The sequence below is a fragment of the Pyrus communis genome, chromosome 12 (assembly GCF_041283825.1).
Source record: "Pyrus communis isolate YQ-2024b chromosome 12, ASM4128382v1, whole genome shotgun sequence".
NCBI lineage: Eukaryota > Viridiplantae > Streptophyta > Magnoliopsida > Rosales > Rosaceae > Pyrus > Pyrus communis.
The window spans coordinates 18,360,078-18,385,436 of record NC_142576.1 but is presented as its reverse complement, the minus strand read 5'-3'; the positions used below and the strand labels follow the sequence as shown (position 1 = coordinate 18,385,436).

The 25,359-nt window shown below is 36.3% G+C and overlaps 3 protein-coding genes, 1 long non-coding RNA gene and 1 pseudogene across 5 annotated transcripts; 1 reads left to right on the top strand and 4 right to left on the bottom strand.

Moving 5' to 3' along the window:
* Nucleotides 1-3,422: 3,422 nt before the first annotated feature.
* LOC148692430 (uncharacterized) lies at nucleotides 3,423-4,095 on the bottom strand. The gene is made up of 3 exons (XR_015953962.1): nucleotides 3,998-4,095; nucleotides 3,705-3,806; nucleotides 3,423-3,594 (listed from the first exon to the last, which is right to left on the bottom strand). It is a non-coding gene; the product is annotated as an uncharacterized LOC148692430 (long non-coding RNA).
* Nucleotides 4,096-9,054: 4,959 nt separating this feature from the next.
* Nucleotides 9,055-12,305, bottom strand: LOC137744772 (uncharacterized). The gene is made up of 2 exons (XM_068484570.2): nucleotides 12,166-12,305; nucleotides 9,055-11,157 (listed from the first exon to the last, which is right to left on the bottom strand). Exon 2 carries the CDS (start codon nucleotides 11,143-11,145, stop codon nucleotides 9,223-9,225), a length of 1,923 nt encoding a protein of 640 aa, XP_068340671.1. The 5' UTR covers nucleotides 11,146-11,157; nucleotides 12,166-12,305; the 3' UTR covers nucleotides 9,055-9,222.
* A 214-nt stretch (nucleotides 12,306-12,519) lies between these two features.
* LOC137744771 (pentatricopeptide repeat-containing protein At1g09410, mitochondrial pseudogene) lies at nucleotides 12,520-16,680 on the top strand (annotated as a pseudogene). Its single transcript, XR_015954089.1, has 4 exons — nucleotides 12,520-12,676; nucleotides 13,113-13,545; nucleotides 13,740-16,216; nucleotides 16,312-16,680. The product of XR_015954089.1 is annotated as a pentatricopeptide repeat-containing protein At1g09410, mitochondrial pseudogene (transcript).
* A 1,097-nt stretch (nucleotides 16,681-17,777) lies between these two features.
* Nucleotides 17,778-18,397, bottom strand: LOC137744472 (uncharacterized). The gene has a single exon (XM_068484276.2). The coding sequence runs from the start codon at nucleotides 18,330-18,332 to the stop codon at nucleotides 18,000-18,002; it is 333 nt and encodes a 110-aa protein (XP_068340377.1). The 5' UTR covers nucleotides 18,333-18,397; the 3' UTR covers nucleotides 17,778-17,999.
* An 874-nt stretch (nucleotides 18,398-19,271) lies between these two features.
* On the bottom strand, nucleotides 19,272-24,154 carry LOC137744770 (protein IQ-DOMAIN 12-like). Its single transcript, XM_088681144.1, has 6 exons — nucleotides 23,689-24,154; nucleotides 22,805-23,562; nucleotides 22,558-22,718; nucleotides 21,049-22,247; nucleotides 19,797-20,083; nucleotides 19,272-19,642 (listed from the first exon to the last, which is right to left on the bottom strand). Exons 1-2 carry the CDS (start codon nucleotides 23,761-23,763, stop codon nucleotides 23,323-23,325), a joined length of 315 nt encoding a protein of 104 aa, XP_088537270.1. The 5' UTR covers nucleotides 23,764-24,154; the 3' UTR covers nucleotides 19,272-19,642; nucleotides 19,797-20,083; nucleotides 21,049-22,247; nucleotides 22,558-22,718; nucleotides 22,805-23,322.
* Between the last annotated feature and the right edge of the window lie 1,205 nt (nucleotides 24,155-25,359).

Genomic DNA, 25,359 nt, shown 5'->3' with positions numbered 1-25,359 from the left:
AAAACTATAAAACTATAAATATTAATAGTAATATAATGAGGTGTACAAAGTCAAGAGACTTTGATCAAACTTTGAATACCATTAAGGTTTTAGTCAAAGAATGTTAAGAACTAGAGACTGCATTCAAAGTATCCCTTGTTTAAAATACCATAATAATCTAACCAATAAAATAAAACTCTATTACAGAAACAAAACCTAGACTTTCAAAAATAATCACCATAGGGATTCCCAAGGCCACTAGAAAAATCTCCGTCGAACCACAATTCCTGCTCCTCCTTGCTACTCCAAGGAGTCCAACCCCACTGACTCAGTCCAAGTTCTAATTCCATATTCTCTTCACTGTTATTGGTTGTCGGCTGTGGCGGTGGTTCAGTAGCAGTTTTCCCTTGATCAGCATTTTGATTAGGTTGAGTAAAACCAGTCTTCTTTGCACCCACCTCCTCCTCCACCTCCACCTCTCTTTTCACTTCCTCTTTCTCGTCTTCGGTTTTCAGCTCTTCCTTCAGGCGGTGTTCTTTTACCTCATCGTCCTTCGTCATCTGCAGCTCTGTATCCATTTGTCTCGTCAAAACTTGTTGGCCATAGTTCACTCCATCACCATTCATCACTCTTCTTTTTTCTGAGTTGCCTTGCTCGTCATTTTTGCATCTTCTTTTCGTCTGCGGATTTCCTTCCCTGATTGAGGCTGAGGTCGCTATTTGCTTCTTCATTTTCCTAGTATTTGCAAGAGAGAGAGAGCAGTGTATGAATGAAGCTAGCTACTTAGCCTCTCTGATCAAGGCGTGAAACGGATTGCACTCTTATAATTGCTTGATTTCTCAAATTTTAAATGGTGGCCACGTGGACTCCCTCCATGCAAAATTTTGGGCCCACACAATTAACTTGCAAGCATAGAGAGACTGAAATAATTGAATAACGCTAAACAGACTAAATCTTTCGATCAAAATTTGTAAACCAAATAATGTGGATGTGATGATTGTATTATTACTTAAATGTTGATTACCATGCTTATTTTCTATTAATGACAAATCATATGGCTTGCAAATTTGGTTTAAAAATTTGGTCTTCATAGCATTATCTGAAATAATTTGATATGAACCGCCACAAGGTGGCATAGTGGTTGGAGACGAATTATAGACCCGTACTCCACACGGCACTCTTGAGTTCGATTCCTAGCATTGGTGAATCACATGATGATGGGCAGGGGAGGCTGAAATACCTCTGTGAATCTTTCCCGCCCCTGATAAGGTGGACTGCCGTAGCGAAGCCATTATTTGGTCCCCTTTTTTAAAAATGAAAAAAAAAATTGATATGGAAGTATTTCATGTCTATAACTTCTTGTTTTCGGTTTATTTGGATTTTACTGAAAGGTGTTATTTTATTCACATTTTTTTTTCTTCTTTCTTGATTACCATGCTTTATTTTTTATTGATGACACATCATTTGATTTGCAAATCTGGTTTAAAATTTTGGTCTCCACAACATTATCCGAAATAATATGATATGAACCGTCAAGGGGTAGCCCAATTGTTGGGGACAAATTATAGGATCGTACTCCACAAGGTACTTCCTGAGTTCAATTCCTACCACTGGTAAATCACACAATAGTGGCTAAGGGAGGTTGAAATATCTCTGTGAATCTTCTTGGCCCTTAAAAGGTGGATTGCTGTAACGAAGCCACCAGCTGATCCTCTTTTTAAAATTAAAAAATACAAATTTTGATATGGAAGTATTTCGTGTTTATAAATCCTTATTTTCGGTTTATTTGGATTTTACTAAAAGGTGTTACTTTATTCACATTCCTTTTTCTTATTTCTTGATTACTGTGCTTATTTTCTATTGGTGACATATCATTTGGTTTGCAAATATAGTTTAAAAATTTGGTCTCTATAGCATTATCCGAAATAATTTGATATGAACCACCACGGGGTGACTCAATGGTTAGGAACGAATTATAAACCCGTACTCCACACAACACTTTTTGAGTTTGATTCCTGGCGCTAGTAAATCACATGATAATAGCCAGGGGAGGCTAAAATACCTCTGTGAATCTTCTCGATCCCAAAAAAGATGGACTGATGTAACGTAGCCACTAGCTGGTCCTCTTTATAAAATTAAAAACAATATATTATGATATAGAAGTATTTCGTGTTTACAACTCCTTGTTTTCAGTTTTTTTTGGATTTTACTTAAAGGCATTATTTTATTCACGTTTCTTTTTCTTCTTTCTTGACTATCGTGCTTATTTTCTATTGGTGACATATCATTTGGTTTGCAAATTTGATTTAAAATTTTGATTTACATAGCATTATCTAAAATAATTTGGTAAGAACCACCACGGGGTGACCCAATGGTTGAGGACGAATTATAGGCCCATACTCCACACAACATTGCCTAAGTTTGATTCCTAGTGTTGGTGAATCACACGATGATGGCCAGGGAAGGCTGAAATCCCTCTGTGAATCTTCTTAGTCTCTGAAAATGTGAACGGCCATAGTGAAGCTAGCAGGTAGTTTTTTTTAAATTAAAAAAATAATAATTTGATATGAAAATATTTCGTGTTTGTAACTCCTTGTTTTCGGTTTATTTAAATTTAACTGAAAGGCGTTATTTTGTTCACGTTTTTTCTTCTTCTTTCTTTTTGTTATTTTTTGTAGCTTTGATGAAAACCGGGTTGGCCTCTCTCTTCTGTGGACGTTTTGCATGCAGACACACCACGTATGCACACTGAAATTATTTTTGGAGGATTTTCTGTTTTACATTTCACAGAAAATAGACGACTAAAGAATAGTTTATTCCAGGTAGTAAATTATATAAAATGATGAATATTATATAGTATGTAACATATTATTATACAAACTGAATAAAAAACGAGGATTCCACTATCAAATCTCTATAGATGCTACATTCTTTGATAAGATGACAATAAAGGCTCGTTTTAAGAAATGTTTAAAATTACATAAATTGTTTTTAAGAAAAATATTTTTAGGTTCTAAAAGTACTTGAAGGGCTTCTTACATGACATATAACTGATGCTTCTTGTAGGAAGCATTTCAAGTGTTTTTATAGAATTAACTTGCATTTTTACTAAGATTGGTTTCAAAAACCTTTTTTTTAAAAAAAAAAAGGTTTCAACCATTTAAAAATACTTCCTAAATGAGTCTTAATTATGATTGACAGGAGTTTCTGTTAATTAATTATAATTAATGGGATTCTTTTCCTTTAAAATTTACTAGCAAAAGTACCCACGTAATGTTGCAGGTGTTTACATGTTTTGAAAATATACATACAGGAAACAAAGGTTGTAGAAGCCAGATACACACACACACACACACACACATAAGTCAATAATTATTAAAAAAAAATTGGCAATATTCAATTGCTCATTATTCAAAAGATAATTTTTATATTCAATTGCGCATAATTGAAGAGGCTAGTTCAGTTAAATTCTCCTATATTTGACTATAGCGCCATATAAACAAACTCATAAGGTTTACATTCTTATAATCAAATGACATGTAAAATTACAAGCTTACAAAAACCGAGAAAAAGTGGAAATTAAGATTTAGAAATATCCTCAAACATACTGCTCACCTGAGGAAAAAAAAAAAACTTTGCATTAAACATTATAAAAGCAAAGAAGTAATACTACAAAAACAAAATTTATAAACAAAATTTTTGTAAACTAAAAACCATATTATCACCTATTTCTTCAGTTTGCTTAATTTATTGTGGCACTTCAGCAACTCCACTTGAGACCTTATTTATTCTCTTCAATAATCTTTCCTTCAAAGAACAGAAAGTCCCTATTACAAACCGAGCAACACACACATAAAAAGCTGAAAAACAATTGTAATCCCAATAAAGATTCTAAATAAAACTTGGCAATATCGTAACAACTAGTCAGTATAAAAAATATATGTATATGACATAAATGACCTCTGCATGGACTCGGAGTGTCCACATATCTGCTAGCTTGGGGGATATAACTTAATACCTGAGGTTGAAATTGAGCACCTGGATTGGTTCGGATTCCGGCCAAACCACGTAGGGGTAGAAATTTGGGATCCGAATTTTAGTTGGATGTGCACCACCTGCTTGCAAAGCAAACTAATCATGTCTATAACTTCTTGTTTTCGGTTTATTTGGATTTTATTGAAAGGTGTTATTTTATTCACATTTTTTTTTCTTCTTTCTTGATTACCATGCTTTATTTTTTTATTGATGACACATCATTTAATTTGCAAATCTGGTTTAAAATTTTGGTCTCCACAACATTATCCGAAATAATATGATATGAACCATCAAGAGGTAGCCCAATTGTTGGGGACGAATTATAGGCTCGTACTCCACAAGGTACTTCCTGAGTTCAATTCCTACCACTGGTAAATCACACGATAGTGGCTCAGGGAGGCTGAAATATCTCTGTGAATCTTTTTGGCCTTTAAAAGGTGGATTGCTGTAACGAAGCCACCAGCTGATCCTCTTTTTAAAATAAAAAAATACAGATTTTGATATGGAAGTATTTCGTGTTTATAAATCCTTATTTTCGGTTTATTTGGATTTTACTAAAAGGTGTTACTTTATTCACATTTCTTTTTCTTCTTTCTTGATTACCGTGCTTATTTTCTATTGGTGACATATCATTTGGTTTGCAAATATGGTTTAAAATTTTTGTCTCTATAGCATTATCCGAAATAATTTGATATGAACCACCACGGGGTGACTCAATGGTTAGGAACGAATTATAAACCCGTACTCCACACAACACTTTTTGAGTTTGATTCCTGGCGCTAGTAAATCACATGATAATAGCCAGGGGAGGCTAAAATACCTCTCTGAATCTTCTCGACCCCAAAAAAGATGGACTGATGTAACGTAGCCACTAGCTGGTCCTCTTTATAAAATTAAAAACAATATATTATGATATGGAAGTATTTCGTGTTTATAACTCCTTGTTTTCAGTGTTTTTGGATTTTAGTGAAAGGCATTATTTTATTCACGTTTCTTTTTCTTCTTTCTTGACTATCGTGCTTATTTTCTATTGGTGACATATCATTTGGTTTGCAAATTTGATTTAAAATTTTGGTTTACATAGCATTATCTAAAATAATTTGGTATGAACCACCACGGGGTGACCCAATGGTTGAGGACGAATTATAGGCCCATACTCCACACGACATTGCCTAAGTTTGATTCCTAGTGTTGGTGAATCACATGATGATGGCTAGGGAAGGCTGAAATGCCTCTGTGAACCTTCTTAGTCTCTGAAAATGTGAACTGCCATAGTGAAGCTACCAGGTAATTTTTTTTAAATTAAAAAAATAATAATTTGATATGAAAGTATTTCGTGTTTGTAACTCCTTGTTTTCGGTTTATTTAAATTTAACTGAAAGGCGTTATTTTGTTCACGTTTTTTCTTCTTCTTTCTTTTTGTTATTTTTTGTAGCTTTGATGAAAACCGGGTTGGCCTCTCTCTTCTGTGGACGTTTTGCATGCTGACACACAACGTATGCACACTGAAATTATTTTTGGAGGATTTTCTGTTTTACATTTCACAGAAAATAGACGACTAAAGAATAGTTTATTCCAGGTAGTAAATTATATAAAATGATGAATATCATATAGTATGTAACATATTATTATACAAACTGAATAAAAAACGAGGATTCCACTATCAAATCTCTATAGATGCTACATTCTTTGATAAGATGACAATAAAGGCTCGTTTTAAGAAATGTTTAAAATTACATAAATTGTTTTTAAGAAAAATATTTTTAGGTTCTAAAAGTACTTGAAGGGTTTCTTACATAACATATAACTGATGTTTCTTGTAAGAAGCATTTCAAGTGTTTTTATAGAACAAAAACTTCTTTTTTTTTAAAAAAGCTTTCAGGCTTTTTATAGAATTAACTTGCATTTTTACTAAGATTGGTTTCAAAAACTTTTTTTTTTTTTTAAAAAAAGCTTTCAACCATTTAAAAATACTTCCTAAACGAGTCTTAATTATGATTGACAGGAGTTTCTGTTAATTAATTATAATTAATGGGATTATTTTCCTTTAAAATTTACTAGCAAAAGTACCCACGTAATGTTGCAGGTGTTTACATGTTTTGAAAATATACATACCGGAAACAAAGGTTGTAGAAGCCAGATACACACACACACACACACACACACACACACACACACACACACACAAGTCAATAATTATTAAAAAAATTGACAATATTCAATTGCTCATTATTCAAAAGATAATTTTTATATTCAATTGCGCATAATTGAAAAAATGCATCTCAGTCGGGCATAGGCATGTGCGAAGAGGCTAGTTCAGTTAAATTCTCCTATGTTTGACTATAGCGCCATATAAACAAACTCATAAGGTTTACATTCTTATAATCAAATGACATGTAAAATTACAAGCTTACAAAAACCGAGAAAAAGTGGAAATTCAGATTTAGAAATATCCTCAAACATACTGCTCACCTGAGAAAAATTTTTTTTACTTTGCATTAAACATTATAAAAGCAAAGAAGTAATACTACAAAAACTAAATTTATAAACAAAATTTTTGTAAACTAAAAACCATATTATCACCTATTTCTTCAGTTTGCTTAATTTATTGTGGCACTTCAGCAACTCCACTTGAGACCTTATTTATTCTCTTCAATAATCTTTCCTTCAAAGAACAGAAAGTCCCTATTACAAACAGAGCAACACACACATAAAAAGCTGAAAAACAATTGTAATCCCAATAAAGATTCTAGATAAAACTTGGCAATATCGTAACAACTAGTCAGTATAAAAAAAATATGTATATGACATAAATGACCTCTGCATGGACTCGGAGTGTCCACATATCTGCTAGCTTGGGGGATATAACTTAATACCTGAGGTTGAAATTGAGCACCTGGATTGGTTCGGATTCCGGCCAAACCACGTAAGGGTAGAAATTTGGGATCCGAATTTTAGTTGGATGTGCACCACCTGCTTGCAAAGCAAACTAATCAACAGTTGAACACTTGAACTAACTTGTACAGATCATATTTTCTTTTAGCATATTAGTCGATCACATGATGTGCCAGTCAACGAGCACATACTTATTACATTACTTATTGATAATTATCAAAAATCAATTAATCGTCAACTGCCAATCATCCGAATAATTAGTTAGGTAAGTGATTTTAACTCACTTTATCGCTCTGTACTTCTCCCCTTGTTTTTGCCGCTTTGATTCTCTTATGATGTATTCAATCACAAGGTAGAAAAAAGAGGAGTGCATGTGAAGAAAATGAGAGCGGAATAACACATACCATTAGATAGTGTAGTCACAAAATGTGGGAGTTAGACTCGGGTACATACGGCGACAATAAGCCAAACACTATCAAGTCATGCTAACAAACCCAGTATCATATTTGCATCCACTTGAGCAACTAGAGCCTACATTGGCTAACAAAAACGATCTAATTCAGCAAAATTTGTTCAAGAAATTTGCCACCAGTAATGGGAGGAAAAATAGTAAAAAGAAGGGCAATCAGTAGCTCGGAAATTGCAGATGAGAAGCATGGAGAATAGAGTCAATGCACTCTTCAGAAACTCTGTTTCAAATCCAAATCACAACTCTCTCAACACAAGTCTACCTTGGACAATTGTTTTATTCTTGCAATGTTTTTATAATTAGCCAGCAGGCTGCTCATAATATGAAAAACCCACAGAAGTGCTAATTTTAACTTCTCACACTTTCCCAGCAGCCAATGAGTGCTGGGGTTGCAAACCATACAAACAAATCATCTATCAACTTAAGCTCTCTCAATCACATAATCAATATCGAATTCCAATGTTTTGCTTATGGTCAAATAAGAATGCTAGCTTAGTATTTGAACAAAATAATCAACTGATGCCTTGACACAAAGTCTCATTGAGGGAGACAAATGAGACAGAATTCTCCTTCACATGACACGCCATTTTCAAATCTACAAAACAGAAAATAAGGGAGAACCGGGATTACCATTTTCTGCTACTCAATATTCTTGACTAGCACTCTGCACTCTCCATCTCACGACTGCAATTAGATATGATTGAAAGAAGCAGAAAAACGTCAAAACTTGTACTACTTCCAAAGTAATCGGTGCAATGAATCAAGATGTACAACCGTAGCTACAATACAACACTTATCCTGATTCCTGCACATCAAACTTTTGCAATGTCAAATAATAAGTAACAGTTCTTCCCCACCCTAAAAAAACACGAAATATGATACAATAAATTTGTGAGAAATCAACCAATTAATATATGACATAACCGAAAGGAATCACAAGGAAATGTTTAATCCCAGAATAAATCAGCTCTGAACTTATAAGGACATAACCCAACAACACTACTTCTACTGAAAACAATGTTTTGAAAAGGAAAAAGTTTCCAAAATGTAGATATTGGATTGGGACATCTATGGAGTATCCATCTGCTCTGCTTAAATCATAAATATAAAAAAAAAAAATTGGTATTTCAATTACTTGAAAGATTAATGATAGCATCCCAGAAACTAAACACTGAAGCTTTAAAATTTTACAAGGAAAAATTAAGAGAGGTCAGACTTACCGTTGCCTCAAGCAGCGGGAGACAGAGAGAGATGGGTTGTAGCAACCCAACATCCCCCAACTTTCCAGTCATTTCTCTTGACAAACAGGCCCTTAATTAGGATAGGAAAATTGGTTGAGAAAGAGAGAGAGAGGGAGAGCGCGCTAGAATTTACTCTTTATTTGATGTCTTGAGAGACTGAGAGGTTCGAATGGATTATATGTGATTAATTTTCAAAAAAAATGAGTGTTTTTTAATTTTGTTTATCAATACTGAGTAATGATGACCATTTCCATTGTTTTTTGGTCAATAACCTAAAGCTTGGGCGAAAAGAAAATAAGAGCCTGTTAGTCCAAGATAAGAGAAGAACAGAAAAACAGCTGCTTCACATTAATCAGTATACATACATATTTATCTTTTGATTGTAAACCAGCATTTAATCAATTTCCAAAAGAAAAAAAATGGAAGATTATATAGTCACAGCAACTGATTAGATTGTATTTCAAGAGCAATACCCTCATTTGCTACAAAAATCACCTCAGTAGGGTACTGGCTGTACAGCAGCATATCGCACTTTGAACCCCAAAAAAAGAAGAAGAAAAGGCTACACGAATAGCTCTCTGCTTTCCCAACTATAGTCTAAACCTATCTTCCCGAACCAAATGTAAGTAAATCCGGAGAAAGAGAAGCAGGATCAAGTTCCCAGCAGTCTTTAAAAATGTTTGGAGCCTCATCACCCGAGAGCTTCCTAGAAGGTATTTGGTGTGAAGCCAACCTAACATCACTGGTTTCCAGCAACCTAACAGCATGAGACCCGATCTCCCTTCTCTTAAATACTGTCTTGAACCCATCAACCTTCTCCAGATAACCTATACTCATACCGTGCATCTCACTATAAGTTGTCAGAAACACAACTATGTCGTAACACCGCTTGTCTTTAACAGACAGGTTTCTTCCCTCTGCATCCAAAGCTGCTTCATTATAAAGCGCCCACACTGACCCCTTCTTCGGATAAATCCGATAAATCTCTCTTGCCACCCTTTCACAATCCACGAGATGAGAGAATATATTCAATGAATTAATTGAAGTCTTTCTGGAAACTTTAAACCTCCCACAAGACACATGGAATCCCATTTTCTCTGAAGAGGCAAGCCACTCATCACCATTATTCTGAAGATCCAACCAACTCATTTTCACCTCAAAAGGTTTGACAGAAACAACCTCATCAATCAAACCATAAAGCCTTGGCATTCCATCATCATCATCGTATATAGCCCAAACCTGCCCTTTCTCAAAACTCCTCCCCACTCTATCTTTATCAAAATCATAAAAATCTGAATCCTCTACCACCATAATTTCCAGATCCCCACTCTTAGACCCCCTGATGCTCTTCTCTATTGACATGCCCCTACTTTTATCACTTTCAAAATCCTTCTTCTTTGGAGCAGCGCGTCTCTCAACCTTTAAATTCTTACCCTTCTTTAAATTTTCATGCCTCAGCCTCAGCCTCTCCCTCTTCTCCTTATCTCTTTCATCCTCCGTGTCCTTCATCTTCAACTTCCCTTCTCGGACCTTTTGCTTAATTTCTGCCAATGTCATCATTTCATCACCGGTTTTTGCCTTCTTTGGTTTAGACCTCTCCATCACCTCTCCAACACTACTCATTCTCCTCCTCAACCTCAAACTACTCAGTTCACCAGCATCACCACAGGTAATTTGACAATCCACATCCCCAGTACCCCCTTCACCTTTCCTCTCCAAAACACCTCTCTTCCTTCTCCCAGCACTCACTTGACTGTCTAAATCTCCTGTACCTACTTCACCCTTCCTCTGCAACTCATCACTTTTCCTTCTCCCACCAGTACCACCATTTATTTCACCATTGTCACTCACTCTCCTCCCCAATCCTTCACTACTCATTCCCCCTTTTGATGCCAAACTCGCTTTCCTTAATCTCTCACTAGTCCTAATCTTGGCATTCTCACCATTTTCAACCTCCAGAGCCTTAAAGCTCTTCCTACAACTTGGGCAAACCAAATTATGCCCCAAATACCTCCTCTCAAACTGGTGCAAAAGCCGGCACGTCGAACAGGCAGTCCAAAAGGTGTCACTCTCCACCCCCATACTCAAATCTAAACCCCCAACACCACTTTCTTTTATCTTCTCATCCTGAATCCTAATCCTGAGTTTCATATCATACTCCTTCCTCCTAAGCTTGTCAGAAAGGAATCGAACAGCCTCATTGACGAGTTTGAAAGCCTCTTCGGAACCGGCATGAGGATTCTTATCAGGGTGGAGAAGAAACGCGAACTTCTTGTAGTTCTTCTTAATGGTGTTGATGTGAGCAAAGGGCTCCACCTGCAAGACCTTGTACCAGTCGGGATTGGGGCTTTTGGAGGCCGTATGGATGATCTTTAAGGCAGTGACCATGGAGGAGATGCCTTCCATGCTTGGGCACAGGCGCTCAGCACGTTTTGCATATTTGAGGGCTGATTTGACATTGGAGTCTTTGTATTTGGCCTCGGCTAGAGATTTTAGCCGCTGAGCTTCTTTCTCTGATTCTTCCATTTCCTTTATTTTCTGTAAAATTAGTTTGTCAGAGATTTCACAGAGAGAGAGCATATATATATATATATATATATATATATATATATATATATGTGTGTGTGTGTATGTGTGTGTGTATAATAGATTAGACGCACAAATTAGTAATAACCAACCAACTCAAGCAGCTCAAACACACTAATATATTTGACCAGCGTAATCACCAAACATCAATGCCAGTTCGCGATCATGCTTTGTGTACATGTATGTAAAGGTCAAATTAAAGATGAAGCTAAATTCAATTGCAAATAATTCCATGATCGGATATTCATTGATTCGTAGATTCTCCATACCCATCATACATCAGTAACTTGCTCACTCACAAATAAAATGATGCAGATTTCAATAACCACTTTCAAAAGAAACCATTTACTCCTTCAAATATTCCTGACAAAAAACCTATTCAGAATAAAAACAAAAACAAACACCATGGATATGCGAAAGACTGATGTCAAACAAAAACATAGTGAGGCTCGAAATTTGCAGGGATGTCCACACTCAACATATGATTAAGAAGTTACAAAATCCAACTTCCTGAGAAAAGCATAGGAAAATGAAAAGAGAACAACAGTTTGTATCTTATGGTAAATGGTAGTAGTAACCAAACCAATCAATTAAGTGGGGTGCTAAGTTTCCAAGTTGGCCAAGTAACACAAATAAGTTAAAAGCAAAAAAAAAAAAAAAAAAAAAAAAAATCAAGTATTCCATGCCCCCATTTCTTGGTTTTCTCAGCAGCCACATATTCATGGAGTTGAAGCTCATTGAACAGGCAACACAAAGCTGCAAGCTTTTTGATATATACTAGCAAAACAGACCAAAACACCAGTGACCCATATGAGAAATAAAGGTAAATATGAGGAAATTGAGGGGTAAAACAGCACATGAATCATAAAATTCACTCACAATTTGGTATACTAAAACAAATTAGGACACAAAGCGGATTAATCTAGAAACTGAAATCAAAATTGAACAACAAAATCATACCTTCTCTTTTATTAGGGCTTATCGAAATTGTGTGTAATTGGAGTGAAAAAAGTTGAGGGAATTCGGGTATGGTGTTTTTGGGTTAGGGTTAGGGTCTGGGTATTGAGAGAAGGAGCAGAGAGTGAGAGAGACGACTGACGGAGTCTTTATTTATTTATTCGGTGCGGTGGATAAAAGCCGCTTTTTCTAAAAGCTACGGGGCAGTATCTAGCAGCAACGACTGGGAGGGTTGCAGTTGCAGGTTTAAAAAGTGTTGGAAGTCCTGTAATACCCTTATATGTTTTTGAAAATTACATCTAATTCTCAATTTCCCGGTCGGAGAAATTTGGAAAATGCCCCGCCGCCGCGAATGCTGCTTCTCTCTTCGTCGACTACCCTAAACGCGCACCACCACAACGACCCGTCTTCTTCTCCTTCTTTGCTTCTCCTTCTCAGACAACTCAGCAGTAGCCACAGCTGCTGTTCGATTTGATCCGACCAGAAAATATATGAATATGCCCTAAACTCGAAGGTGAGATTTCTTGTCATCAAATCTTCAATGTTTATTTACTCTATTAGTTTTTTCTACACAGTTGATTTGTTTTCCTGTTTTGAATTCTTGTGTATGGATTCATTGGCAAATTTTGATGTTCCTGGTGTGTTTCCAATTGCATCAGTGAAAGTGGTATTATTTAGGAAAAAGCCCAAAAAGAAATAAAAAATATGAACTCAAACCACTCAACTAGTGTGATTTTTGAGAAAATAATTTTGCATTTTTGGGGTTTTTTTAAGTGAATTTTGATAGGAGTTGTTAGGATTGTAGTTAGTTTTAGGTCATTATATGTTTATGGAATTGAGAATGGTTGCATTCAGAAGAAAGGGTAGTCCGTGAAGTGCGATATGGAAATGGTAACTATTTGGGTATCTGATGAAGAGGGGATGATATTTGCCTGTATTTCATTGATCAGCTGCGGCGGTTTTCAGTGCTGCCAGAAATTACAGTGTTATTTTGCTGTTATTACATTGGGGAGATTATGAAAGAGATGGCATTCCCGAGAGAGATTGAGAGGGGGAACACAGCGTTACAAGCAAATAGACACGAGAGCTTACTGTTTGTTTCTATTACTGTCGCCAGCTTGTTCTAGTTGGTCCTAAATGGAGAACCTTGCTACTTACTTGCTATATCTTCGAGTCCCCTTTAGGAGGTTGGCCGCCTTTTCTAGATCTTCCCATTTTCGAGAAGATCCCCAGCTTGATATGACAACCGATGTTGCACGTGAAACTTAATATCCTTGGCCTTGTGAAGGAGCAAATTTGTTTTCTCTTCAGAGGTTCATTAGGAAATTTGATATCTGTGTTTCTGTAGGGAGCTAAAGCTTGGCAAAGAAGAAGGAATATGAGGTGTGTTTGTGTCTGGAGTAATTTGTATTTCACTTTGTAATATGGTCATTAATGTTTCACTTTGTATTTTCAGTGTAAAAATAAGATCGTGTGTTGTTTTTGAGGTTGAGCTGGAAAGAAAAGGGAACTGGTTTATTAGACTAGACCTCTAGCCTTTATTTAGTAATCTCTGAATAATTGTTTTCTTTATGTAGGTAGTGCAATCTTAGCGTAACAATGTTGGCTCGGTTTATTCTATCTCGGAAATATGGCACTGGTATTGCAATTTCCGCCAATTCTCAGATTGCTCAGTATGCTCGGCTTGGCCAAATTAAGAAAGCCCGAAGGGTGTTTGATCAAATGCCTGATAAAAATATTGTGTCTTGGAACTCAATGGTTGGAGGTTACTTCCAAAGTAATCAGCCAGGAGAAGCCCAAAGATTTTTGATAAAATGCAGGAGCGGAATACAGTTTCTTGGAACGGTTTGATATCTGGGTATGTCAAGAATGGGATGATTAGTGAGGCTAGGAAAGTGTTTGATTCAATGCCCGAAAGGAACGTTGTTTCATGGACATCGATGGTTCGAGGGTACATGCAAGAGGGTATGATTTCGGAGGCTGAATCACTTTTCTGGGAAATGCCTGAAAAGAATGTTGTTTCGTGGACAGTGATGTTGGGTGGCATGATACAAGAGGGTCGGATTGATGGTGCTCGTAGGCTTTATGATATGATGCCCGAGAAGGATGTTGTGGCAAGAACTAATATGATTGGTGGGTATTTTCAGATTGGCCGTTTGGCTGAAGCACGTGAGATTTTTGATGAGATGCCGCATAGGAATGTTGTTTCCTGGACCACGATGGTATCTGGGTATGTGCATAACCAACAGGTGGATATCGCTAGAAAGCTTTTTGAAGTGATGCCAGAGAAAACTGAGGTGTCTTGGACAGCAATGCTGATAGGTTACACTCAGTGTGGACGGATCATAGAGGCTTCAGATCTTTTTCAAGCAATGCCGATTAAGTCAGTTGTTGCTTGTAATGCCATGATACTTGGGTATGGCGAAAATGGAGAGGTAGCTAAAGCAAGGGAAGTGTTTGATAATATGAGAGATAGGGATGAGCGGACATGGAGTGCAATGATTAAAGTTTACGAACGCAAAGGTTTTGAATTGGAAGCCCTTGACTTGTTTTCTTTGATGCAAAGAGAAGGTATAAGGCCGAATTTCCCTTCTTTGATAAGTGTTCTATCTGTTTGTGGCAGCTTGGCAAATCATGATCATGGTCGACAGATTCATGCCCAGTTGGTGAGAAACCAGTTTGATCTTGATGTATATGTTGCTTCCGTTTTGATGACAATGTATGTTAAATGTGGCAACCTTGTGAAGGCAAAACAAGTATTTGACAGGTTTTCTGCAAAGGATATTGTTATGTGGAACTCAATGATCACTGGTTATGCCCAACATGGTTTGGGAGATAAAGCTCTACAAGTATTTGAAGAGATGTGCTCTTTGCGCATAGCAGCCAATGGAATCACCTTTGTTGGAATTCTTTCAGCGTGTAGCTATAGTGGGAAGGTAGAAAAAGGTCTTGAGATTTTTGAAACAATGAAATCAAAGTACCAGGTGGAGCCTGGAACTGCACATTATGCTTGTATGGTTGATCTGCTTGGTCGAGCAGGGCAAGTAAAGGAGGCAATAGATTTAATTAAAAAAATGCCAGTGGAAGCAGATGCAATTGTTTGGGGTGCCTTATTAGGTGCATGCAGACAGCACATGCAAATGGACTTGGCGGAAGTTTCAGCAAAGAAACTTACAGAGCTTGAGCCAGAAAAAGCAGGGCCTTACATCTTGCTATCAAATATTTATGCACCCCAGGGTAGATGGCATGATGTTGCAGAGCTGAGGGAAAACATGAGAGCCAGAAGCCTTCGCAAGTCACCTGGCTGTAGCTGGATTGAGGTGGAGAAAAATGTACATATGTTTACTGGGGGAGAGGGCACGGGACACCCTGAACATGAGATGATCATGAGAGAGTTACAGAGACTGGGTGTATTATTAAGAGAAGCTGGTTACTGCCCTGATGGCAGCTTTGTATTGCATGATGTAGAAGAAGAAGAGAAGGGGCACAGCTTGGGTTATCATAGTGAGAAACTGGCCATAGCATATGGGCTCCTGAAGGTGCCACAAGGGATGCCCATTTGTGTGATGAAGAACATTCGGGTTTGTGGAGATTGCCATTCTGCAATTAAATTAATAGCTAAAGTTACGCAGAGAGAGATAGTTTTGAGGGATGCTAATAGATTTCATCATTTTAAGGATGGCGTGTGTTCTTGTGGAGACTATTGGTGATTGCACACCTTGTGCTATGGGGATATATCCTGGGACTGCCTAGTTTTGAGACGGGAAACGTGCGTTAATTGATCGGGACATATATTGATACTTCCAGATAATGACACCGATATAAAGAACCTTGAGGAGAACTTGCTAAGACTTTGTTGGTACATGACTTTCAAATCAATCCAGGAATTTGTGTTGAGAACTTCCAAAATGATAACTTGTATGCCGTGACAGTCCAAAAAAAGCTTGTAAACTTCGAAGTGCAAGGCCTACGGCGATGATTCTGGATTCGAAACAGTTTCGAAGTACTTTTCAGTTATGGCCGTATGAAAATGGCGGGATGATTGCTTATAGAGGTGAGGCTTGTTTTCATCTGCTACTAATTTCTTAACATTTAGTTTGTTACATTTTTCTTCTGTTAAGTTGCTAATATTTTGTGCCCCGTTTGCAGTTCACCTTATGATTCAGGGCTGGGATTTGATATAAATGATACACATTGAGTTGAGCCAAGGAGGGCGAACATAAAGCTTTTGTTCAGGAAAGGTCATCTTTTAAATACTTTTAAATTTCACAGTTCCTAACTTAATGTGATTTTCTTGTTACTTTTGTTGGCATCAAACTTGTAGTTTCCTCTATTCCCTGCTATCAACTACCATGTTAGCGAGTGTGTGTCTGTGCATGCGTTCACTTTTATATGCATGGTTGAGTTGGTCAAGAGGTTGCCTGCCGATTTAATGATTGGGGATGTTAGTATAAATAAAATTATACTAGTGAAAGATTTGAATGGTGATATCACTGATGTTGACAATTTTTTTGTGAACTTCTTGATTTCTCTCCTCTTACTGGAAATTCGAAAATACGTTATTGATTGTTTGCACATCGGTTGTTCCCAACAAAAAAATTAGTTTGAATATGTTTCGTATTTGCAATTCGTATTTACATGAATTGAGCTAAACTAGGCTTCTCTTTTTCTCCCTTTGAGGGGCTGTTTCAAATTCTCCCCCTTCGGTGTTAGTTGATGAAAATTAGGATGTGGTCGAAATATAATACCTGTTGGTTTTCTCTTTACTCGTAGATGACAATGGCTTGATCTTGGCTTACAGTATAAACCCTTTTTTTTAACTTTCTCACACGATGGTAGAGTCCATCTTTATGAGTGAAGTGAAAAATAAGTTGCACAAAGATTTGGTTCAAAGTAAATTTCTTTGTTTAACACCATTTTCGTGTACAGGAAAAGATCTATCATTTAAGCGGGACCTATTGTAGGTCTTAATGTCTTTCAATCATTCAATGTGGGTCCTGAGTTGGTTTTGACGTGAATCAACTAAGTTTGCTCACTTTCAAGAATTTTCTACACTACTCCGAAATAGGAGATATTCTGAGTGTTTTACTATTAAATCTTCGTTTAAAAATATACAAACCAAGATCTAAAGGTTAAAAAAACGAGGAGTATCTCATATTCCGGAGCACCCTAGAATTTTTGCATTTTCAAAGGTCGAATGAATCAATAATGTTGGTTTATTTTGCTGATTACATCACTCCTCAATCACTTTATTTCAATATCTCATGCTAGAAAGTAGTGGTTTCTACTAATGGATTATGCTTGAAGAAGATATTTTCTAGTAGAATAATTGGATCATCTCCCAAGTTGCTGGATATAATTTCATATTTGTTTGGGTTTTTCACGTAGAAGTTATTGACAACAGTACATGTTAGAGAAAAACGCGTCAAACCCATAACTTTAGGAAAAACGCGTCATATATGAGAATTTTTTTTTCTTCAATTGAGCTCTTGAATTGTTTCCGTATAAAACTCAAAGTTGTTGGTGTGTTTTTTTTTCTAATTTTGTTATATTTTTTTCGTATTGGGTCAGATGATGGACACAAGACACACACACCCCACAGAGAGGCCATAGCATTGACATTGAGGAAACAACTTAGTAATGCACAAAAGCTTAAGTAAATATGAGCCACATGGAAGAAAGTGCACTGCTGTGTTCATTTGATCACAGACAGAATGCCTACAAAGAAACCTTGTTTCTTTTTTGATACAAACGATATTGCGGGAGTATGATGAAACTCAGAACCTAAGGTGCAGAGTGTGAATGCTCTTAATCAACTGAACTCCAATCCCGTTGCCCTACAAAGAAAGATTTAGGTTTATAGCATTCCCTCCTCCATTTTCTTCCTTATCTTCTTTTTCTTCTGTTTTAGAGGGGCCTGCTCCATGATGACCAGAATTCTTAACATCCTCAAGGAAGTCCTCCGGTTGAAATTTCGGGTTCCAACCCCCGGCAGCCTTGCCATCTTCCTTTTTCTTCTCATCTGTCTTCTCCTTTGGGACGTTTGAGTTGCCCCTAAGAAGCTCGCGCACCTCCCTCATACTTCTAATCAACGCAAAGAATTTCTCAATCTTTTCCTCTTCATCCTCTTCTTCAATTTCCATCTTCCTCTTCTTGCTTCCTCCTTCCATGCTTCTCTCTCTTAACTCCTTGTTTCTCTGCGTGAGTGTATGTTTGTGATATGTATACACACACATACACATAGTATGTGTATATATATATATATATATATGAGAGATGGGCAATGGATATCACTGGCTCTCGAGTTCAAACACTTTCTTTTCTCCTATTGTATTATTAAAATAAAGGGTGAATTATCAATTTAGGCCCTGAATTATCATTTGAGTAAAAATTAGGTCATTGAACTATTTTTTCAAAAAAATCAGTCATTGAATTATAAGAAATCTGCCAATTAGATCCCTAGTATTATATTCGAAGCTACTATATTCAATTTTCCATCAATTTAGGTTACGTTATTTGCATGTGATACACATTGGAAGGTAGATTGGTAATTCTTCATTAAGAAATAGTGTATGGAGTTAACTTTGGAAGGTAAATTAGCAAGGTTCTAAAAAACGCTAAATGCTAGTCGGGCGGTGAGCTGGCGCCTAGTGCCTAGGCGACTAGACGGGATCTAGGAGGGTGCCTAGACGGTCTAGGCGGATTTAGGTAAGTTTCTTGTATATCTTATAAATAAGTGCATATTGACACATAAAAAATTATACTTGTATGAAATTCATGGATAAGATAATAAAAGAATAGTGATATTAGTCATATATATATATATATATATATATATATATAGTGAGAAAGTGAAAAATGGGAAGTTTTCAAAAGATCAAGAAACTCTCCTCCCTGCTTTAGGGTTTTAAAATAGAATAATAGAGATAAAATAGTAATTTAAGATACTTTACAAGAAGAGATATAGTATTGGAATTTTGTTAAGATTTTTTTTAAATGGGAAGAGATAATGATGTAATAGTAGAGAAAAGATTACACATCTCCAACCCCTATTTCACATCACCAAAAAAGTCTCGATCCAACATAATGATGTAATAGTAGAGAAAAGATTAAAGAAATCAATTCTATTATTTAATGATTAATGATAAGGCATGGTGGTGAACGAACTGTAAATACAGTAAAGTGGGTCTCTTTCTCGCACATCTTCAATCTGGGTTGTTCATTCACACATACTTCTTATATTTTTCTCTGCAAGTTCCCCTCTCCATCGAGTCTAGTATCCAGAGAGTTGATTTGCATATCCGAGTCCGCCTAAGACGAGAGGGCATGGAACAGAAGACCAGAGTTGCAGAGGCACTGGCGATGGAAGAAGACTAGTATCTCTTTTGGTCATGGCCTGTTGCTTTCTTAGCAGTGCCGATTCTACATCTTCCTGTGAAATTATACTCAAATCCCACCCTCTCTGGTTGCTACATCCAAGCTGTCCATAACAAACATCTTCCGCAAATCAACCAATGCATGAAAGCAAAATAAAAATGCATGCCTAGCACAATTATATTTTTAAGCCTCGTGTATATATCATGAAAAGTATAAATTATTTGTTGATTTGAAGAATCGTATATATTCTTACTTACTGGTGTTTCATTTTCTTCCAACTCCCTTTCGCTGTCGCTACATCTCTCATGTGCAGCAAGAATGCTACTTTTGCAAACGTCCACCTGCCCCTCCCGCCCTTTTCTGTTGGACGGCAAACGCTTGAAAGTGGTAGCTGCTTGGCGTCGTCTCCCAGCTCTGCCACAAACTAGTGCTTGAACTCACACCAGTCCTTTCAGCGCTCGCAGCGCTTTCCTTGCCTCTTTCACTCGACTTTTAGGCATTCACTAGAAAAATTGCCTGCTCTTCGCTGCGGGTTTTGAACAACCTGAAAATTTACACAAGTCAAATTTACAGGCAAAGAAGCAATCATTTACTGAAGTCTAAAGAAAATCTTAACAAAAAAGTGTCTAGTTTGAAAAATAAATGAAACCCAAAATTTCTTGATAAAAACTAAAAACTTGAAAGCTTAAGAAAACCCCATGAATCCAACAAAGAAAAGATGCAAACTTTTGCATTGGCAAACCATTCATAAACCAAAAATGATATCTTAAACAAAACCCATGAATCCAACTGAAAAACGCCCAAATTTAAACGAATCAAGACAAACAAAATATCAAACACGGTTCAATGTCTCTCTTTGAATTTTAAATCACATGATATATTATCGTCTTAACATTTCATATACTCATGCATTACATAAAAAAATGATATCTATGTTAAAATTACTTGGACTGCTTTATCATGGTTTAAGAAAGCAACCCCAAATCATAGTATCTACATATTCCTTCAGATTATCTAAAACACTAAAACAAAATCCTCACTTCTCACTACACGTTTAAGATACATGAGCCCATAAAAACCGCTTCACCATTCACCTATACCCTCAGTGCTATAAATCCAAATAAAAAAACCAATAAATAAAACTGGCAGCTAACCAACACACACCAACAAAATAAAGATATGCTTGAATTGTTAATCAAATCAACACACACAAAAAATTAATAGCACGAGAAACAACAGCAAGCATACCCAGCAGCAGCAAGCAGGCACATCCTGTCACACATACACACAATGAAATTGAATGCACTTTCATACATGTGTTGTCATAAGGATGCAAATTAATTGCTGCATCTCGTGTTTATTAATTTTTATTCTATAATCAAATATAAATCACATACATACTCCAAAAACCAAAAAGAGAATGCTGGAAAGGAGAAATTAGAAAATCATATTGAAGAGCCTTCCAAAGTACATTAATAATCAAACTAATATGTGATTTGAGAAACAAACCTCTTTTTGGGCATGACTGATCAGATCCTGCTCTTGCATTGCTGGTTCCACACAATACACAAAATCCCAAATAAAATAAAAAAAACATAGTCCATACACAAATCAACCGACAAATAAAAAAAATCATCTTTTTCAATCACTTTCTCATCCAAATAGAACACATACTGAAAAACGATTAATCACCTGTATGGGGGAACAACCTGCTGATACCCTTCATGGCCAAAGCCGACACAATCTCCTATAATTTCCTCATACTTCGTTTTTCATTGACAATTTACAAATGCAAAATTTGGATGGTGCAGTGGAAGATCATGCTACAAATTCATACACAAAACTCACAAAAAGAAAATCTGAACAGAAAAACCATTTGTAAATTGAAAACCTTACTATAATCCTTGGTATTTTGACACAAAAAATAAATAAATAAACAGAATCCTAGGTTTTCTTCAATGTTTAAAAGTGTTGTAAATTGACAAAAAATAAATTACAGAGAGAGAACACAGCAGTATAATCAATCAATTTGATGCATATTTGAATCAAGTTGATGCATATTTCAATCAAGCCTCATTAAAAACAAAAAATACAGAAGCACAAGGCATATTTACTACGCGTAAGAAAGAATATGAGCACCGACTATAAAGGTCAACAAAAAGGAAAATTCATACTTCTAGACATACTGGGAAAAAACATGAACTCAGAATGAAAAATGATTTTTTTTTCTTTCTAATACACATAAGAAACAGAACATTTTCATTTAACAATAACCTTGAAAATAATGTCTTTCTATTCAAGTACGTTGGCCCAAACTTAAAACTGATAGATGATTTCGAACAGTTTACTTTGTAGCCATCATTAACATTACAAATTTTTAGAAGTAATGCAGACAGATTTGTTTAGTTGCATCAGGCTCCTCAGTTTCCAATTGACATGCCAATTTATGGTCCACTGCCCTTTCTTTTTCAGACAATAAATCTAAAACATTTATATAACCAAATGCATCCGATAATAGAAAACTACGTAAATTTCCTAGGAGAGTTCCTGAACGGAAGAACCGACAAAGTATTGAGTTGATCATGGCTTTTATACCTACCTAGCTGGTGGAAGAAGTATCTCAGACATAAAAAATGCCCACGAATTGCTCGATAGCGCATATTCTTGGAATTCCTCAACGCAAGGGCAGCAGCAAAGAGCACCCATCTCTGCATTTCCACCAATATATACAAAAGAGTCTTGAGTTTCTGAAGACAAAACTCGATGCTTTATGTTGCTGAGAGCCCCAATTGAGACTCTCCCACGATAACCCATATGCACATGCCGAGACCCCAATGTGTATTACATGACATAAAAGAAAAGAAAAATCAAATCAAATTTTGACAATGATTTAAATAATTACAGTAAAACCCAGAAATTTCTAGAGTTTTTCAATTGGGAAAATCAAGTAAAGGTTGAAAATTTAGAGGTGGAACCAGCTAAACCAAAAACCAAACACTCTCACTCCACTATTCGTACCTGAGCTAAAATGAAACTGGAATGCACATGGAAAAGCGGAAGAAGAAAAAGAAGATGGACAGGGGGTGGTCGATAGCTAACCCAACGCTGGCCGTGGTTGGAGTTGACAGAAATCGACGAAGCCTTGCGCGATTTCGTTGTTGTGAGCTGCGAGGTCGACTCTTCCAAGTCGGAAAAGAGAAAAATTAAAATTCAAGAACAATAAACTAACAGAAAGAAGTTACAAAAGAGGAAACAACCAAATTACCTCAACAATAATCCATGATTATTCCATGAGTGCTGAGTCTATAGGTTCCCTGCTCCTCGCCTTCCTTCCTCTCACCGAATCTCACACCCATTCCTTCTGACCGATAGCAACCCTAACCTCCGTGAGATAGAAGCAGAAGTCGAGAGCGACGAAAGCAGATTTTTATTTTAGAGAGAGAACTGGAATTGCACAGCTAACCCTCGTTCAGGCTCTCTCTTTCTCTCTCTCCATCCCTCTCTAAACCATCCCCTCACCAAATCCCACCTCACACAGCCGTCGATCCCACGAATGCAACCCCACCCAAATCCCACGGACAAAATTACCCTCCTATCTTTTCATAATTACCCTCCAACCCAGCCCTTGGATGGCTTTCTTGCAAATAAGATGAAATCAAGGGGTCATTTGCTTTATATATATATATATATATATATATATATATTTCTAATCACCTTTCACTTAATTCCCATCAAACAAATAAATTTGATTGAGACGATAAAATAAGTAAGTTTGGAAGAAGCTCACAAGTTCCTGTCCAACTTTGCGACACAGTAGCGAGATTGTGAAGTAGTAAGGCGCACAACCTCAGCTGCAGCCGCTGCTGCAATTGCAACAGTGAAAACATGTTTCTTCTGCTCTTCTGTTGCTTCACTCAGTAGTACTGTTCTCTCTGATGCTGCCGATGTGGTCAGTGAAGCCTGCGCAGGGTACTGCTGAAATATTTCAAGTCTTCCAAAAATCCATCTCCAGTTCTTCGATTTCTGGTGATTAATTAATTAAGAAACAAAAAAAAATATATTAAGAACCAAATTAAAGAGGATCACAATATATATATTATTTTTTTTGGCAATGAAGGAAGAGTGTGAGAATTCAATTCAGCAACTAACCTTTTGTGTCTTTGCGTTTGCTTCAGAAGTGAAGAGCCTCTTGAACCAACCAAACCAGCACTTTGTCTTTGCCATTGAACAAGTACTAAGACCATCTTAAATCTTAATCCATTACGATATGCAATGTCATTTATTTTTCAGGTGCTAACCACTCGCTTGAACTACTGTATTACTATATACATATGTTATTAATTCATATGTACATTAAAGTCTGTATGCACTTGACAGATTAATCTAGACGAAAAACTACTCCAATGTCATTTATCAATCATCGTCATGCATGAATCTTGATACTCCATATATATAGGTTTTCCATGGTTTCTTTGCTTTCACCCTTGAAGCACAAAAATGAACACGAGAGAGAGAGATTACTCTTTCTAGTTTCTAATGGCTGCTGCTACAGGTACGTATAGTTTAGGATGACTGAAGACTCATGACAGCAGCTGGTGTGATGGTTTAAGAAGGAGTCTGCTTAACTTGACAGGGGCCCTCGCTTGCTCTCCATCATCAACCGTCAATTCATCAACCGCCATTGACGAGTCCAAATGTCTGCTTTCGTGAAATTACCCTACCACTAGTTGTAATCATGTTAAGAAAGTCTAACATGTGCGAGGCCAAAAGTCTATGGCAAATTAATGTTCATGTTTTGGTTTGGTCCACTTAATAAGTAGAACCTGGATACTCTATATATATTGCATTGCATGGTAAATAATCGTTAAAACTTAATATTACGTGCTCCTCTTTTAATCTCTTGCATTCTAAGATAAACTCAACTCTTAGTATATAGAGTAGAAAACCTAGCTAAGAATAAGTTCAAGCTTTAGCTTCATCAATATTGTTGGACATACAAGAATCCTATATCGGAAGATAAACAAAACAATTAAAAGGAAAACTAATGAAAAAGACTTGAAAATTTAAGTTTTAACAATAAGGACAAAATAAAAGGTAAAATGAATAGTACCATGATTGACTTTTTAGTATAAAAATGTGATTTTTCGTTAAAGTGAACAATAATTTTTCGTTAAAGTTTCCGTTATTAAATGATTCTACTTCTAATTGCACTAAAAGTTTTGTGATAAACCCTCCTCCGTCAGCTAACTTCTCGCCGTTTATCTAGTTTAACTCATTATACCGTCTTCTTTCACCACCACTTGAGCAAACTCGAAGAACTTAACTCTATAGAACTTTGTTTGTATATTAACCCAACTCAACAATAATAACTCGACCAAAGAAAAAAACACACACGTCCCCCAATAATACTTCCTCATAACCATATGCCATTTTCTATATCAATTTCAAAAAGAGTTTGTTTTATCAATTTTACAGAACTTGGAAGGATTTTGGTCGGCAGAATGGACCGAGTATTTTCACAACAATGATATGCAAATTGCACCAATAAAGTCTGTGATTAAATATAATTAAAAGAGATGGTATCTACATACCTATTTTTTTATCTTTAACACACTCTATATTAATTTCTATCAATTGAATCTTCTTTAATTAATTCGATATAATGATTGAAAATGAAAAGTGTATAAAATCAAAAATAGTGTGAATAGAACCACCCTGATTAAGATTGATCTCGCTCTCCTTCCATTTAATTCTGCAAGTAATGCGACACTATATACATGTGTGTGTGAGTTTTGACTTGTCAAATAACAACTTTCGTCA

Bases quoted from the DNA above. Each gene is read 5' to 3' on its own strand.
- LOC137744772 (XM_068484570.2), bottom strand. From the start codon at position 11,145: ATGGAAGAATCAGAGAAAGAAGCTCAGCGGCTAAAATCTCTAGCCGAG.
- LOC137744472 (XM_068484276.2), bottom strand. From the start codon at position 18,332: ATGGAAGGAGGAAGCAAGAAGAGGAAGATGGAAATTGAAGAAGAGGAT.
- LOC137744770 (XM_088681144.1), bottom strand. From the start codon at position 23,763: ATGGCAAAGACAAAGTGCTGGTTTGGTTGGTTCAAGAGGCTCTTCACT. The intron at 23,563-23,688 runs GTTAGTTGCTGA...ATTAATCACCAG, and splicing joins CAAACGCAAAGACACAAAAG to AAATCGAAGAACTGGAGATG.